Source organism: Electrophorus electricus, chromosome 21 (assembly GCF_041902795.1).
Source record: "Electrophorus electricus isolate QZ-2024a chromosome 21, ASM4190279v1, whole genome shotgun sequence".
Lineage (NCBI taxonomy): Eukaryota > Metazoa > Chordata > Actinopteri > Gymnotiformes > Gymnotidae > Electrophorus > Electrophorus electricus.
Window position 1 is genome coordinate 1,180,001 of NC_137517.1, and position 15,000 is coordinate 1,195,000.

The 15,000-nt window shown below is 43.6% G+C and overlaps 2 protein-coding genes and 1 long non-coding RNA gene across 4 annotated transcripts in view; 2 read left to right on the forward strand and 1 right to left on the reverse strand.

Moving 5' to 3' along the window:
• Positions 1-11,761, forward strand: part of LOC145652764 (atrial natriuretic peptide receptor 1) — a 19,981-nt gene extending 8,220 nt beyond the window's left edge. Inside the window, exons 11-23 of the mRNA XM_081703959.1 lie at positions 341-484; positions 643-764; positions 2,177-2,315; positions 2,527-2,575; positions 2,746-2,847; positions 3,207-3,326; positions 4,174-4,267; positions 5,156-5,243; positions 6,653-6,792; positions 7,115-7,267; positions 7,397-7,495; positions 7,723-7,814; positions 7,921-11,761. Of these exons, the coding sequence (XP_081560085.1) occupies positions 341-484; positions 643-764; positions 2,177-2,315; positions 2,527-2,575; positions 2,746-2,847; positions 3,207-3,326; positions 4,174-4,267; positions 5,156-5,243; positions 6,653-6,792; positions 7,115-7,267; positions 7,397-7,495; positions 7,723-7,814; positions 7,921-8,079 (1,501 nt within the window). The 3' untranslated portion in view covers positions 8,080-11,761. The remainder of the gene's footprint in view (positions 1-340; positions 485-642; positions 765-2,176; positions 2,316-2,526; positions 2,576-2,745; positions 2,848-3,206; positions 3,327-4,173; positions 4,268-5,155; positions 5,244-6,652; positions 6,793-7,114; positions 7,268-7,396; positions 7,496-7,722; positions 7,815-7,920) is intronic.
• Positions 11,762-12,843: 1,082 nt separating this feature from the next.
• Positions 12,844-14,705, reverse strand: LOC113590355 (uncharacterized). The gene is made up of 2 exons (XR_003412094.3): positions 14,470-14,705; positions 12,844-13,257 (listed from the first exon to the last, which is right to left on the reverse strand). It is a non-coding gene; the product is annotated as an uncharacterized LOC113590355 (long non-coding RNA).
• A 37-nt stretch (positions 14,706-14,742) lies between these two features.
• The window catches only part of toporsb (topoisomerase I binding, arginine/serine-rich b), a 5,319-nt gene continuing 5,061 nt past the window's right edge, over positions 14,743-15,000 (forward strand). The window contains exon 1 of one of the 2 annotated variants that reach the window (XM_035521235.2): positions 14,743-14,933. The gene's annotated coding sequence lies outside the window, so the exon portion shown is untranslated. The remainder of the gene's footprint in view (positions 14,934-15,000) is intronic. The other variant, XM_027030458.3, reaches the window with a different exon arrangement.

A 15,000-nucleotide genomic window follows, 5' to 3' on the forward strand; every position in this document is an offset into this window, starting at 1 on the left:
CACACACACACACACTCACCTTCACACACTCTTGAGTTAACGCTGGTATCTTAAAAAGACCAGCGTATGACTGAGCATTACTGGGCATGAGGTAACATAAGCTACAAACCCAACTACTTCACAAAGGCATATTATATTAAAAGACTGGGTTACATGTCTGGATTATATATATAGTGATGTGTTCCATTTTCATACCATTTAATGTTCCTTGTTTTTAGCTTTTGTGTTGCCAGAGTGAAGAGCAGTGTAAACCGTGGCACAGTGTAGACTGCAGTGTTGTGTAGACTAACACAGTGTAGACTGCAGTGTTTTGTGCCCTGGTTTGTTGTGATGTTTCCAGGGAGTTGGACCATCCTAACCTGTGCAAGTTCATTGGAGGTTGTGTGGAGGTCCCCAACATTGCCTTAGTGACAGAGTACTGTCCCAAAGGCAGCCTGAATGATGTGCTGCTGAATGATGAGATTCCACTGAACTGGGGATTCAGGTACACACACACACACACATGCATGCACACGCAAACACATACACACACACACACGTGTGAATTTGTGAACATGTCTAAAAGGATCTGCAAACGTTATGTTTGTGCTGTCCTACCGGTGGACATGTCCAGTGTGCGAGACGCTGCGTGGCTGTTTGCAGGTTCTCGTTTGCTACAGATATAGCACGTGCCATGTCCTACCTCCACCAGCTCAAGATCTGTCACGGCCGTCTCAAATCAGACAACTGTGTGATCGACGACCGCTGGGTCTGCAAGATCACAGGTGCAGGGTTACAACAGCCAAACTCTGTTTCACTAATCCTGCCCCTGTCTGTGGGGGACACACACGTCTGTGGGGGGGGGACCCATCTGTGCTGTGTGTGTTAGATTATTGCCTCTGTGTCTGTGTGTATGTGTTAGATTACTGTCTGTGTGTGCGTGTGTGTGTGTGTGTGCGCGCGTTAGATTACTGTCTGTGTGTGTGTGTGTTAGATTACTGTCTCTGTGTGTGTGTGTGTGTGTGTTAGATTACTGTCTGTGTGTGCGTGTGTGTGCACGCGTTAGATTACTGTCTGTGTGTGTGTGTGTTAGATTACTGTCTGTGTGTGTGTATGTTAGATTACTCTGTGTGTGTGTGTGTGTTAGATTACTGTCTGTGTGTGTGTGTGTGCGCATGTGTGTGTTAGATTACTGTCTGTGTGTGTGTGTGTGCGTGTGTGTGTTAGATTACTGTCTGTGTGTGTGTGTTAGATTACTGTCTGTGTGTGTGTTAGATTACTGCATGTGTGTGTGTGTTAGATTACTGTCTGTGTGTGTGTGTTAGATTACTGTGTGTGTGCGCGTGTTAGATTACTGTCTGTGTGTCTGTGTGTGTTAGATTACTGTCTGTATGTGTGTGTGTGTGTTAGATTACTGTCTGTGTGTGTGTGTTAGATTACTGTCTGTGTGTGTGTTAGATTAGTGTCTGTGTGCGTGTGTGTGTGTGTGTGTTAGATTACTGTGTGTGTGTGCACGCGTGTGTTAGATTACTGTGTGTGTGTGTGTGTGTGTGTGTGTTAGATTACTGTCTGTGTATGTGTTAGATTACTGTGTGTGTGTGCGCATGTGTTAGATTACTGTCTGTGTGTGTGTGTGTGTTAGATTACTGTCTGTGTGTGTATGTGTTAGATTACTGTCTGTGTGTGTGTGTTAGATTACTGTCTGTGTGTGTGTTAGATTAGTGTCTGTGTGCGTGTGTTAGATTACTGTGTGTGTGTGTGTGTGTGTGCGCGTGTGTTAGATTACTGTGTGTGTGTGCACGCGTGTGTTAGATTACTGTGTGTGTGTGTTAGATTACTGTCTGTGTGTGTGTTAGATTACTGTGTGTGTGCGCGCGTGTGTTAGATTACTGTCTGTGTGTGTGTGTGTTAGATTACTGTCTGTGTGTGTGTGTTAGATTACTGTCTGTGTGTGTGTGTGTGTGTGTGTGTGTGTGTGTGAGATTACTGTTTGTGTGTGTGTGTTAGATTACTGTCTGTGTGTGTGTGTGTACGTATTTGTGTGTTAGATTACTGTGTTTGTGTGTTATATTACTGTCTGTGTATATCTGTGTGTGTGTGTTTGTTTACTGTGTGTCTGTGTGTGTTAGATTACTGTCTGTGTGTGTGTGTGCGTGTGTGTGTTAGATTACTCTCTGTGTGTGTGTGTGTGTGTTAGATTACTGTCTGTGTGTGTACCGGCGGGAGGACTGCACTGAGCCCCTCACTACCTACCAGATGAGACTGAGAGAGGTTTACACACCTCCTGAATCACAGAACGGCAGCATGGAGCCCACTTTTGCAGGCGATGTCTTCAGGTACATACACACACACACACACACACACACACACACATACACACACACACAAAGGCAAATACACAAAACATGCTCACACATGCAAACACACACACACCCTTAAACACACTTAACCCCCCCCCCCCCCCACACACACACACACACATCAGCACGTTCACTGATTCAGTAAACATGAAGTGATCCAATAACGATCTTCTTTTCTACTGTTTAGTTACTCAATTATTCTACTGGAGATCGCCACAAGGAATGATCCTGTGCCGGTGAGGATTTGTACTTCCTGATATTGTACTGTGTGTGTGTAATCAACAAAAATGACTCTAGTTTTCTCATCCTCTCTCTCTCTCTCTCTGCTCATTGTTCTCCTCTCTCTCTCTCTCTCTCTCTCTCTCTCTCTCTCTCTCTCTCTCTCTGCTCATTGTTCTCCTCTCAGGTGGAGGACAGCTCAGTGGAGTGTGCCTGGTGTCCTCCTCTCCCTGAGCTGATCTCTGGGAAAGCAGACAACAGCTGCCCCTGCCCTGTAGAGTACGCAGAGGTAGCACACACACCTAAACACATACACACACACACAGCTAAACACACACCCACACACCTAAACACACACACACACACACCTAAACACACACACACACACACGCACACCTAAACACACACACACACGCACACCTAAACACACACGTGCACACCTAAACACACACACACCTAAACACACACACTGGCACACACACATACCTAAACACGCACGCACACGCGCACGCACACACACACACCTAGACACGCACATACGCACGCACATTGTGCAGTATGCTCTAATCGTAAGGGTAAACTTTACTACAGAGAGTAAGCACTTTCTCTCCAGTCTGACGATCTGTCTCTCTGTGCATCTTTTATCAGCTGATTCGTAGATGTCGCTCTCATAACCCTGCACACAGACCCAGCTTTGAGCAAATCAGGAAGTTCGTTCACCGAATCAATCCTCATAAAGTCAGCCCTGTGGATATGATGATGAACCTGGTGAATCCTGCCAAAACTCTCTCTCTCTTTCTCTCTCTCTCACACACACAAACATACACACTCTCTCACACACTCTTTAAAGCCTTCAGTAAATGTCAGATTTATTGATCCAGAGTTTCTTCTCTTCAGTGTAAAATGAGCTGTCCTTATTTCAAACACTGCATTCTCAACTCACTCTCTGTGAGTGTAAGCATGAGCTCGCTGTGCAGCACAACCTGCATCTTTGAGTTTTACATGGACATACACAGCGTACACATAGTTGAAAACATCCACTGGAATGTTTGTACATGTGGGTCGATATACTGCCCTGATTGTCTTGGAGAAACAGATTATGTGCAGAACTACAGATTACACATTCTCACGCAGAGATCATTCCGAGTTAATACTAAAGCAGACGGTAGTGCACATTACACTGACTATAACTACAGGAAAACTCAAAGCTACTCAGGGCAGAAGCCATGGATCGAGCTTTTAGTGTGTAAGCCTCTAGATTGGTTGATCATTCTAACACACCAGCATAACATCCTGCATCAGTGCCTCATTGTGCCCAGGGGTGCCGCTTGACATCAGGCAAGCCAGGCAACTGCTGGGGGCCCCAGGCCAGTGGGGGGCCCCCGAGGGCTGACACACAAACTACAGCAGTGGCAAAGTTTGCACTCACAATATGAGACCTGAATTCCCTAAGGGGGCCCCGGTGAATTTTTGCCTAGGGTCCCAACAGGCTCTTGAATCACCACAGCATATGTCATTATATTCATTATATTTGTTTGTTTGTTTGTTTGTTTGTTTGTGTGTGTGTGTGCGTGTGTGTGTGTGTGTGTGTGTGTGTGTGTGTGTGTGCGCGCAGATGGAGAAGTACAGCAAACACCTCGAGGTTCTGGTGGCTGAGCGGACGCAGGACCTGATGCATGAAAAACAGAAGACTGACCGCCTGCTCTACAGTAAACACTCACCTTAAGTCAAACAAACCTACTGCTCTACAGTAAACACTCACTTTAACTTACACAAACCTACTGCTCTACAGTAAACACTCACCTTAACTCCAATAAACCTACTGCTCCACAGTAAACACTCACCTTAACTCCAATAAACCTACTGCTCTACAGTAAACACTCACCTTAACTCCAATAAACCTACTGCTCTACTGTAAACACTCACCTTAACTCCAATAAACCTACTGCTCTACAGTAAACACTCACCTTAACTCCAATAAACCTACTGCTCTACTGTAAACACTCACCTTAACTCCAATAAACCTACTGCTCTACTGTAAACACTCACCTTAACTCCAATAAACCTACTGCTCTACTGTAAACACTCACCTTAACTCCAATAAACCTACTGCTCTACTGTAAACACTCACCTTAACTCCAATAAACCTACTGCTCTACTGTAAACACTCACCTTAACTCCAATAAACCTACTGCTCTACTGTAAACACTCACACATCCATCTTAAGGACTGATAAGAACTTCACGCATTGTCTCTCTGGGCTCTAACATCTGTCTGAGCCTACAGAGAGTCTTTGTGGTCAATGTTTGATAGCTCAGAGAGTTCAGGTGACAGACAGATATTACATCATCCTAATACACTGGCTAGGTAGAGGACAGTGTGGGAGGAGTCAGGGGAGAGGTAGGCGGGGCATTTTGCCCTAGTCCACAAGGTCAGGCTGATCTCTGCTGCTATTCGTTTGTGTACTGAGTGGGAGTGGTTTCTGTAGTGTGAAAGTATGTTTACCTGTGCATTGAGCAACTGGGCGTGGTTTGTGAGCAGCTATGCACATGCACACACGTATACCTGTGTACTGAAAGAGTGGGCGTGGTTTACAGGTATGCTGCCCAAGCAGGTAGCCGATGACCTCAGACAGGGGAAGCCCTGCCAGGCTCAGAGCTATGTCAGCGCTACGGTCTACTTCAGGTAGAGCACAAACACAAACGCACACATCTGCTCACTTCAGCAAGCTATTTTCATGTTTCAGGGCTAACCGTTTAGTACTGCATTGTGCTTCAGACTACTTAGCAATTAACTATTTGGTTCAATTACTAATGATGTAAATTACATCACGAGAAATATTTATACTTATTCAACCATCTCCCTATATGCAGATTACTTTCTAACTACTGTGATAATGACAGTGCTTGACTATCTGGAACCTAACAATGAAAAGTGCAACATTAAGAGAACAAAGTAATAATCACGTGTGTTGAACAGTGACACTGAATGAGTAATAATCACGTGTGTTGAACAGGGACACTGAATGAGTAATAATCACGTGTGTTGAACAGTGACACTGAATGAGTAATAATCAGGTGTGTTGAACAGTGACACTGAATGAGTAATAATCACGTGTGTTGAACAGGGACACTGAATGAGTAATAATCACGTGTGTTCAACAGGGACACTGAATGAGTAATAATCACGTGTGTTCAACAGGGACACTGAATGAGTAATAATCACGTGTGTTGAACAGTGACACTGAATGAGTAATAATCACGTGTGTTGAACAGTGACACTGAAGGAGTAATAATCACGTGTGTTCAACAGGGACACTGAATGAGTAATAATCACATGTGTTCAACAGGGACACTGAATGAGTAATAATCACGTGTGTTGAACAGGGACACTGAATGAGTAATAATCACGTGTGTTCAACAGGGACACTGAATGAGTAATAATCACGTGTGTTCAACAGGGACACTGAATGAGTAATAATCACGTGTGTTCAACAGGGACACTGAATGAGTAATAATCACGTGTGTTGAACAGTGACACTGAATGAGTAATAATCACGTGTGTTGAACAGTGACACTGAATGAGTAATAATCACGTGTGTTCAACAGGGACACTGAATGAGTAATAATCACGTGTGTTGAACAGTGACACTGAATGAGTAATAATCACGTGTGTTGAACAGTGACACTGAATGAGTAATAATCACGTGTTCTGCAGTGACACTGAATGAGTAATAATCACGTGTTCTTCTGCAGTGACACTGAATGAGTAATAAGCACGTGTTCTAAAGTGACACTGAATGAGTAATAAGCACGTGTTCTTCTGCAGTGACACTGAATGAGTAATAAGCACGTGTTCTTCTGCAGTGACACTGAATGAGTAATAAGCACGTGTTCTTCTGCAGTGACACTGAATGAGTAATAATCACGTGTTCTTCTGCAGTGACACTGAATGAGTAATAATCACGTGTTCTTCTGCAGTGACACTGAATGAGTAATAATCACGGGTTCTTCTGCAGTGACACTGAATGAGTAATAATCACGTGTTCTTCTGCAGTGACACTGAATGAGTAATAATCACGTGTTCTTCTGCAGTGACATCGTGGGATTTACACACCTCTCCAGCAGCAGTACTCCTTACCAGGTGGTCGACTTCCTGAACAAACTCTACACTACATTTGATGAGATCATCGATAACTACGACGTCTACAAAGTGGAGACCATCGGCGATGCATGTATGAGCTCGGGGCCTGGCGGTGGGTGGGTGGTTGAGGCGTGTCATGTAGATGCCTGTACGAGCTCTGGGGGGGGGGGGGGGTACTCTCTGTTCTGGGCTCCTGCTTCCCCAGACACATCATAATGTTTATACTTAATCTTAAGATTCACTAATAGCAGCTCTGCCATAGCATGAGGATTTTTGAGATAGGGCCTTTTTGGAAAACCTGGCTGTTGATACAGGCATAGAAATGCACAACACGTTCAACATTTTCAATAAGTAGCTGTACAGTCTTCTAACTGTGTGTGTGTGTGTGTGTGTGTGTGTGTGTGTGTGTGTAGATATGGTGGTGTCAGGGGTGCCCCGTGAGAATGGAATCCTGCATGCCTCAGAGATCGCCAGTATGGCTCTGGATCTAGTGTCTGTGTGCAAGACCTTCAGGATCCCACACAAACCTCAAACACTACTCCAGATACGTGCAGGAATACACTCAGGCAGGAACACCATCTCTCTCACACACACACACCTCAGACCCAGCTCCTGATGAAGCCACTGCTTGCAATAGTTATAGCTATTTATCCAATAGGATTAGCCAAAGTATGGCAGTTGTTGTATGTGTTCAGGGCCTGTGGTGGCAGGGGTTGTGGGAACCAAGATGCCACGCTACTGTCTGTTTGGAGACACAGTCAACACAGCGTCCCGCATGGAGTCCAACAGTGAAGGCAGGACATCTTTGTGCCTCTATGACACTAGAACCACTCAACCACTGAGCTCCTCATCCTGGAGAATGTGCCTGTTACTGAGCGTGCAGTTGCTGACAAATGCACTCATACTTATTGGGTTAATGGTGGTGTTACTGGTGTAATGGTGTTAATGATGGTATTAGTGGTATTAATGATGGTGTTAAGGGTGTTAATAATGCTGTTTGTTTGTTGTTGATGGCGGCCAGCGCTGAAGATCCAGTGTAGCTCCAGTACTTTCTACCTGCTGGAGGAGATTGGGGGCTACACCCTCACCTGCAGGGGCGTTCTCCAGGTGAAGGTGAGACAGCTCCATGTAGAAGACACCCCTACAGTACAGCTTGTCTCTGGGTGGCTAATGTTACATGTGACTTGCCTCTCTCTCTCTCTCTCTCTCCCTCTCTCAGGGGAAAGGGGACATGGTGACATACTGGTTGGAGGGGAAGCAGACGGTGGTGGGCAGTGAAGTGAGGAGAGTGGAGACAGAGCAGTACCCCGACATCCCTGGAGTGCTCCCCTGTAACAACAACCATGACCATGACAACCTGCTGTTCGACCCCAACTAACACACTACACATAAACACTGCCTCCTGTACACCAACCTGGAGTCTACAGTCCCAACGCTATGATCTATACAGAGAACACTGCCCTTCCCATTAGTCTGCAGAAACAAGCATGCGTCCAACTAACACTACCTTGTACACATAACTAACAGACACTAGCCTGTACACACAACTAACAAACATTAGCCTGTACACACAATTAACAAACACTAGCCTGTACACACAACTAACAGACACTACCCTGTACGCACAACTAACAAACACTACCCTGTACGCACAACTAACAAACACTACCCTGTACGCACAACTAACAAACACTACCCTGTACACATAACTAACAAACACTACCCTGTACACACGACTAACAAACACTACCCTGTACACACAACTAACAAACTCTACCCTGTATATACAACTAGGAAACAGAAGCCTGTATACACAACTAACACAACTAGTGCTAGCCTATTTATTTCATTTTAGCATACTGACGTGAACATCATCTCCAAAATACACACATGCCTGTGACTTCTCTGAGTACAGGCTGTACTGTTTTTACTGTTTAAAATCTTTAAAAGGTAAGCTTACTAAAGTTTAGTTTACAAAAGGTTGGTTTTCAAAATTTTTAGATGGTCTAGGGCCCCATTATGGGATTTGTTTAGCAATATCTATCTATTCTTTATCATTATGCTATGCTCACCACCAGTACCATCATCTTTATTTATACATGATACAAACTTTGACAGATTCCTCTGAAACTTCTCCCACCTTGTATACATTTACACACTCCACAGAACACCTTTACAGCAGAATTACACAACCTCGCTACTCCACAGAACACCTTTACACATAGTAACGCACACAACCTCGCTACTCCACAGAACACCTTTACACATAAACACACCTACACAACCTCACTACTCCACATAACACCTTTACACATAATAACGCACACACCCTCCCTACTCCACAGAACACCTTTACACATAGAAACAACACACCTACACAACCTCGCTACTCCACATAACACCTTTACACATAGTAATGCACACAACCTCGCTACTCCACAGAACACCTTTATACATAGTAATGCACACAACCTCGCTACTCCACAGAACACCTTTACACATAGAAACACACCTACACAACCTCCCTACTCCACAGTACACGTAGTAACAACACACTTACACAACCTCCCTACTACTCAAAAAATTGTTTTATGGTGTTACATATCACATCTTAGAAATGTTGCTGCATGTTTGTGTTTAACTACAGTCATTTTGTTAAGCAACAGAGTAGACTGAGGAATAAAGGAGTTCTTAAGTCTTTAGTCTCAGGCTGGGTGCTCTAAATGTTCTTTATGAAGGTAGAACACTGTATTCACTACATAGAACATGTGGTGTGCCAGATCAGCGCTACTCGCTAGTATCTCTGTTCTCTTTCTATATACAGTTAGGAAAGCATTGTCAAGATCGTGGCTCAAAATCTTGGAGAAAATCTGTACTAGTCTACACACGAGGCTTCTCTATTTCACTGAAAGACAACTGTACCATCTTGTGCACAGTATTAAAGCATTGTGTAATGCTCTGTATTACAGATGTGTAAAATATAATCTTTTAATCTTTTTAATCATTTAAGGATACAAGCAGTCCCATACTTTAAGAGTAGAACTGATCACATGTATAGTGTGAAATCAGATGAGTGTTGTGATATATATTCATGTAGAAATGAATAAATCATGAAATATACATTTTTCATGGTTTTCTATCCTACAGCCTACAATTATCAACAGTATTTAATCAAGCTTTTTTAAAAATCATATGACAACTCAGAAAATGCAAGAGTGTGTGAGTTATACTATAGTCTCAGTGCCCCTTCTGGGGTTGCCAATGGTAACAGCCAATCCCACAAAGGTGACGAGAGCTAACAACGAGGCTGCTCCTGATTGGCCAGACTCCTGTGTCCATGCATCTGTTTGTATAAACCACTTTCTAATGTTAATCCCTGCACTCTGATGATTATTATATCAAGGTACCCCCACCCATTCTGAATAATAACAGGCTCCCATAAGCCCTTTCACCAAGTGTCAGTGGTAAAGGAAAGCCAGGACTTGTGAGACAGCTCCAGGTGTGTTCACACTCCAGCACTCGCACAGGTCTTATTACAGGCTGGACATCTGATACGTTTGTTATAGAAGGTTGGTGTAATGTTGCCGCTGGCCCGAGTACCATTTATTAACATAAGACAGGAACGACAACAGTGGCACTCATACACAACATTAACGAAGGACATGACTTGTACGTTTAACTACACACACACGCTACAGTAATATTTAACAATGACCACACACACGTTTTACATACATCAGCGAACAGTGAGCAACAGTGAGGTACGCACTGACAGGGGTTTAAATAGGCTGACAAACACTAACGATTAACCCCGTACAGGTGCGTGCCATCTTGGCTTGTTGCGTCACACATTTGATATAATTGATATAAAACGTTAGACATTTGTTATAAAAGGTTAGACATTTAACATTAAAGGTTGGACATCTGATATAACAGGTTGGACATTTGATATTAAAGTTTGGATATTTGTTATAAAAGGCTGGACATTTGATATATTTGTTATAAAAGGTTGGACATTTGATACGGCATGCCAAATGCCAAAAGCTTGCTAACTCTTTTTTAACACTTTTTAACATTTATCTCAATTGATATTTAGCATTTATTTATATTTGTAATTTTTTGAAGAGTTTTGTATGTCTCTACAGTGAATAATACTGTTATTCTTACTCAGTGGATGGAAATATATACATTTTAATGCTCAAACAAGAGTACCAAGCTTTTTAGATTTGGGACTCTATCAGACATTATAATCTAACGTTACTTTCCTTGCTGGAGGGACATGAGGTTTTACAGGTGTGAAAGTACACAAAATAACAATAATAACAATTAAACTATAAAAAACAATAAAATTACACCTCCATTTGAACGGCTGGGTTTGGTTCTCATAGAAAGACCACAGCAGCACTGTTGATCCTGGACGTAATGCTGGTCTAACCGACAACTTCACCAGTGGCTACACTGCTCTCCTTAATCCAGGGGGTTGTACCAAGAGTAGAGGTGTGTAAAGAGAGCACATCCAGACAGAACATCTGTGTGTGTGTGTGTACAGAGCACAAAAAGAGGGAGTGTGTGTGTGTGTGTGTGTGTGTGTGTGTGTGTGTGTGTGTGTGTGTGTGTGTGTGGAGAGAGCACGAAAGAGTGCAAGTGAGAGAGAGAGAAACTGGTGTGTGCTGAGTGTGTATGCAATGTGACTGGTCCAGCTGGGTTGTGTGGTTCTCTGTGGTGAGGACATGTTACATGCTGTGAGCGCTGAATTCAGTTCAAACATGTACAGATCTCACACAGTGGTAAAGATTCCATGACTCGCCTTATCAACTAAATTATTACACAATTATTAAGCCCCATATCAAATAAATCAGGTGTACTGTAAGCAAGAAAAACACTAAGATATGCAGCATGAGGCCAAACACCACTAATATGGGAAAATAATACTAATATGGGAAATCACCACTAATACATTTCATCCCTCTTCCAAGAGACTAGTCCTGCTTCATGTGTCAGTGAACATGTCAGAAAACACATCAGTGAGTGTGTATTTCAGTGAGTGAGCTGATACACACGCCGCTCATACACCTCTGTCTGTTACCGTTATACACCTGTACCCCAGATCCCCACAACCACAGTCACTCAGGGGGACCAGGGTGGGGATGAGTGTCTGTTACTGTTATACACCTGTACCCCAGATCTCCACAACCACAGTCACTCAGGGGGACCAGGGTGGGGATGAGTGTCTGTTACTGTTATACACCTGTACCCCAGATCTCCACAACCAGTCACTCAGAGGGACCAGGGTGGGGATGAGTGTCTGTTACTGTTATACACCTGTACCCCAGATCTCCACAACCACAGTCACTCAGGGGGACCAGGGTGGGGATGAGTGTCTGTTACTGTTATACACCTGTACCCCAGATCTCCACAACCACAGTCACTCAGGGGGACCAGGGTGGGGATGAGTGTCTGTTACTGTTATACACCTGTACCCCAGATCCCCACAACCACAGTCACTCAGGGGGACTGGGGTGGGGATGAGTGTCTGTTACTGTTTGTAAATGGGAGCATAATCAGGCAGAGAGAGGACCGAGGAGCCCGTCTGAAGCGCTCGTGCTAATTAAATGCGTGTGCACCGCATAGGCCACAAAAGGGCCCTCTCAGGATCCAATTACTCATTTCATTATCACAACACAGAGAGGCAAGCAGGGCAGGGGATCAAAGCGCCTCCAGGAAAGGGGACACAGAGCTCTGATGTAGGACAGGGCCTGGCTGAAGCCCCATGCCACAAACGAAGTATTGTCATGGCATTCACAATTCTGTGCATTTATAATCACCTGCAGGAAAAAAGAAAAACACTTTCATCTCTGAAACATAATGAGGTCATACCTTCAAAGGCAATTTAAACCGTCAATTCAGAGCAGAGTGACAAGGAGGTTTTGCTTTATAGCTAGTATTTATGAACTATAATAAAGTTTATAGTAATATATAATTTATAATATATAATTGTATATAAACTTTATAATCAAAATGAACAGAACATCAAGAGTGACAAAACGTCAGAGAGTCGAAAACGTAAGCCTAGCTCAGACACGGCTGTGCGGATATCGGCCATTGTGCAGTGCCCCTCGTTTTATTTACGATGAGCGTCATCTAGTGGTTGAAACTGGTATTTATTTTTACATCATTTCTACTACAGACGTCAACGGTTGTAAAGGAAGATTTTTTTTTTTAATAATTGCTTAAAATTTATGGAAATGTTTCATTAAAAATGCATTTCTTAAAAATAGGCACATCCAACATACAGACACACCTCTGCAAATCAGCTTAGGGGTCATTCATTTTGCCAAGTCCATATGAATGCAAGAATGAATATAAGAACATTAGCAGTGTCTGCACCTGCACTAGCATGGCGTACACACACGTCCCCTAGGACACTGGCTTCTCCACGCTGTGATGCTGCACATCACGGCTGGGTATTCACTCTCTTCTCCAGCTCCCACTGTGCAGCTACGCGTGTGCCATAGATCACGTACCCCCAGGACAGCAGCACCATGGCCAGCAGAATCTGGACGAGAGAAAATTAGTCAAACCACAAAGTAGTTACTCATCTAATCATGCATTACTGGACAAGATTCCATGGCGTGTTGTTTGGAGTTTCCACATTAGTGCTGACAGTAGGTTGAGGTTTAGGGTTTAGTACAAGTGGACTATTCAGCTTGTATTAGGTGAATAAACTCAGTCAGAACTCTTACATCACAAGCTCCATCATTTCTATATTTTTTGCCAAAATGAGAAGTTACATCATTTTATTTGAATCAATACATTTAACAAGAAAATTAATTAAATAATACAATATTTGAAAGGAACTAAAAGAGGAAAAATATATTAAAACATGAATCGTTAAATTAACTGTTTGTTTTAACAAATTAAAAGTTAATTTGTCTATATTTTCAACAATATTTGTCTAGTTCAACAAATACGGATATAACCTAACCCCATTTCGGCAACTCCATTCTTAAGTCTAGCAGTGTTTTAGGATGGATGGCGTCATGGGTAGCTCCAAGATCAAGTTGTAGAATGTTTCTCCAAAATGTACAAGGGAACTGGTGTTATTAACAAGCCTTATAAGAGGCGTGTCAGTGTTGTGCTAGGGCTGGAGTCCTGACTATCACAATATCTGTTAAAAGATCAAACGTTAGGCAGTTGTTTGAAGACCACTTTCTCAATTAATTATTTCATGAAAGTCCATTTGAAACAGGTCTGTAGTTGGATCCCAGCTTTTCTTATTAGGAGGGGTTTAATTAACGCAGTTTTTATTGAATTTGGGAAAGAGCCTGATTTGAGGAAAATGTTTACTATGTGTAATGTGTCTGCAGGTAGAGGAGTCAAGCTGCCTCACTGTTTGCATTAAAGTTTCATAATTCATGTCATGGTACATAATTCAATATCCCAGTTCACTGAAGAAGTACTATGGCGTGTCTCATAGAATGGATGTTAGTGTTGAACACAGGCGACCGTAGTACGTTTCAGAGGACGCTAATGCTACTGTTGATGATGCCGGACCTACTGTACTGCTAGGATGTGTTCTGTGAGTAAATGACAAAGCACTTTTGTAAGTCGCTGTGGATAAGAGCGTCTGCTAAATGCCGTAAATGTAAATATAAATGTAAATGATGGAGAAGAATGATTACTTAGCCGGGTAGACGCTACCGTTCAGTAGCCACGCTAGCTAGCGTTAACCTGCTGTGGCGTTAATGTTGGATACTGCTGTACTTACAAGGGAAAACATGAGGTCCAGAGAACGCTGGCTCACATACATCATCTTTCAGCTGCCCGTTTTCTAAGCAAAGACAAATACTGCTCAGGTAACGTAGCTAACGTTGTTTATATTCGGCGACAAAGCCACGGACTTTCGCTGAGGCGTCCATGACCGCTCCGCACGCCGCCCGACAGGCAGCCGTTGCCTGGCAACTCCCGACCACGAGGCGGCGCGCGTGTATGGTGACGTTTCGCATCCGGGTCCCGGGGTCCGTTACTCCGTGCTAGTTGGGTTACAAGGCAACCGGCCCGTGACATTTCCCGTCGTCGGTTTTCGTGGCTATGTCGTCCCGGTGATCGCCCATCATCAGCGTTTCATAAACACAGCGAGCTGATGGCCGTGTGTGGCACTGCGGATGTCGGATTCCGTGGCGCTGTCGAGGTTAGTCGTCGCAGGAGTCTGGCCAGGAGCAGTCTTCTGAGGTAAGCTAACGTTAGCTAGCTGGCTAGCGCTATCCTGATGAAGACAGTTGTTCTGCTTTAGGTTGGG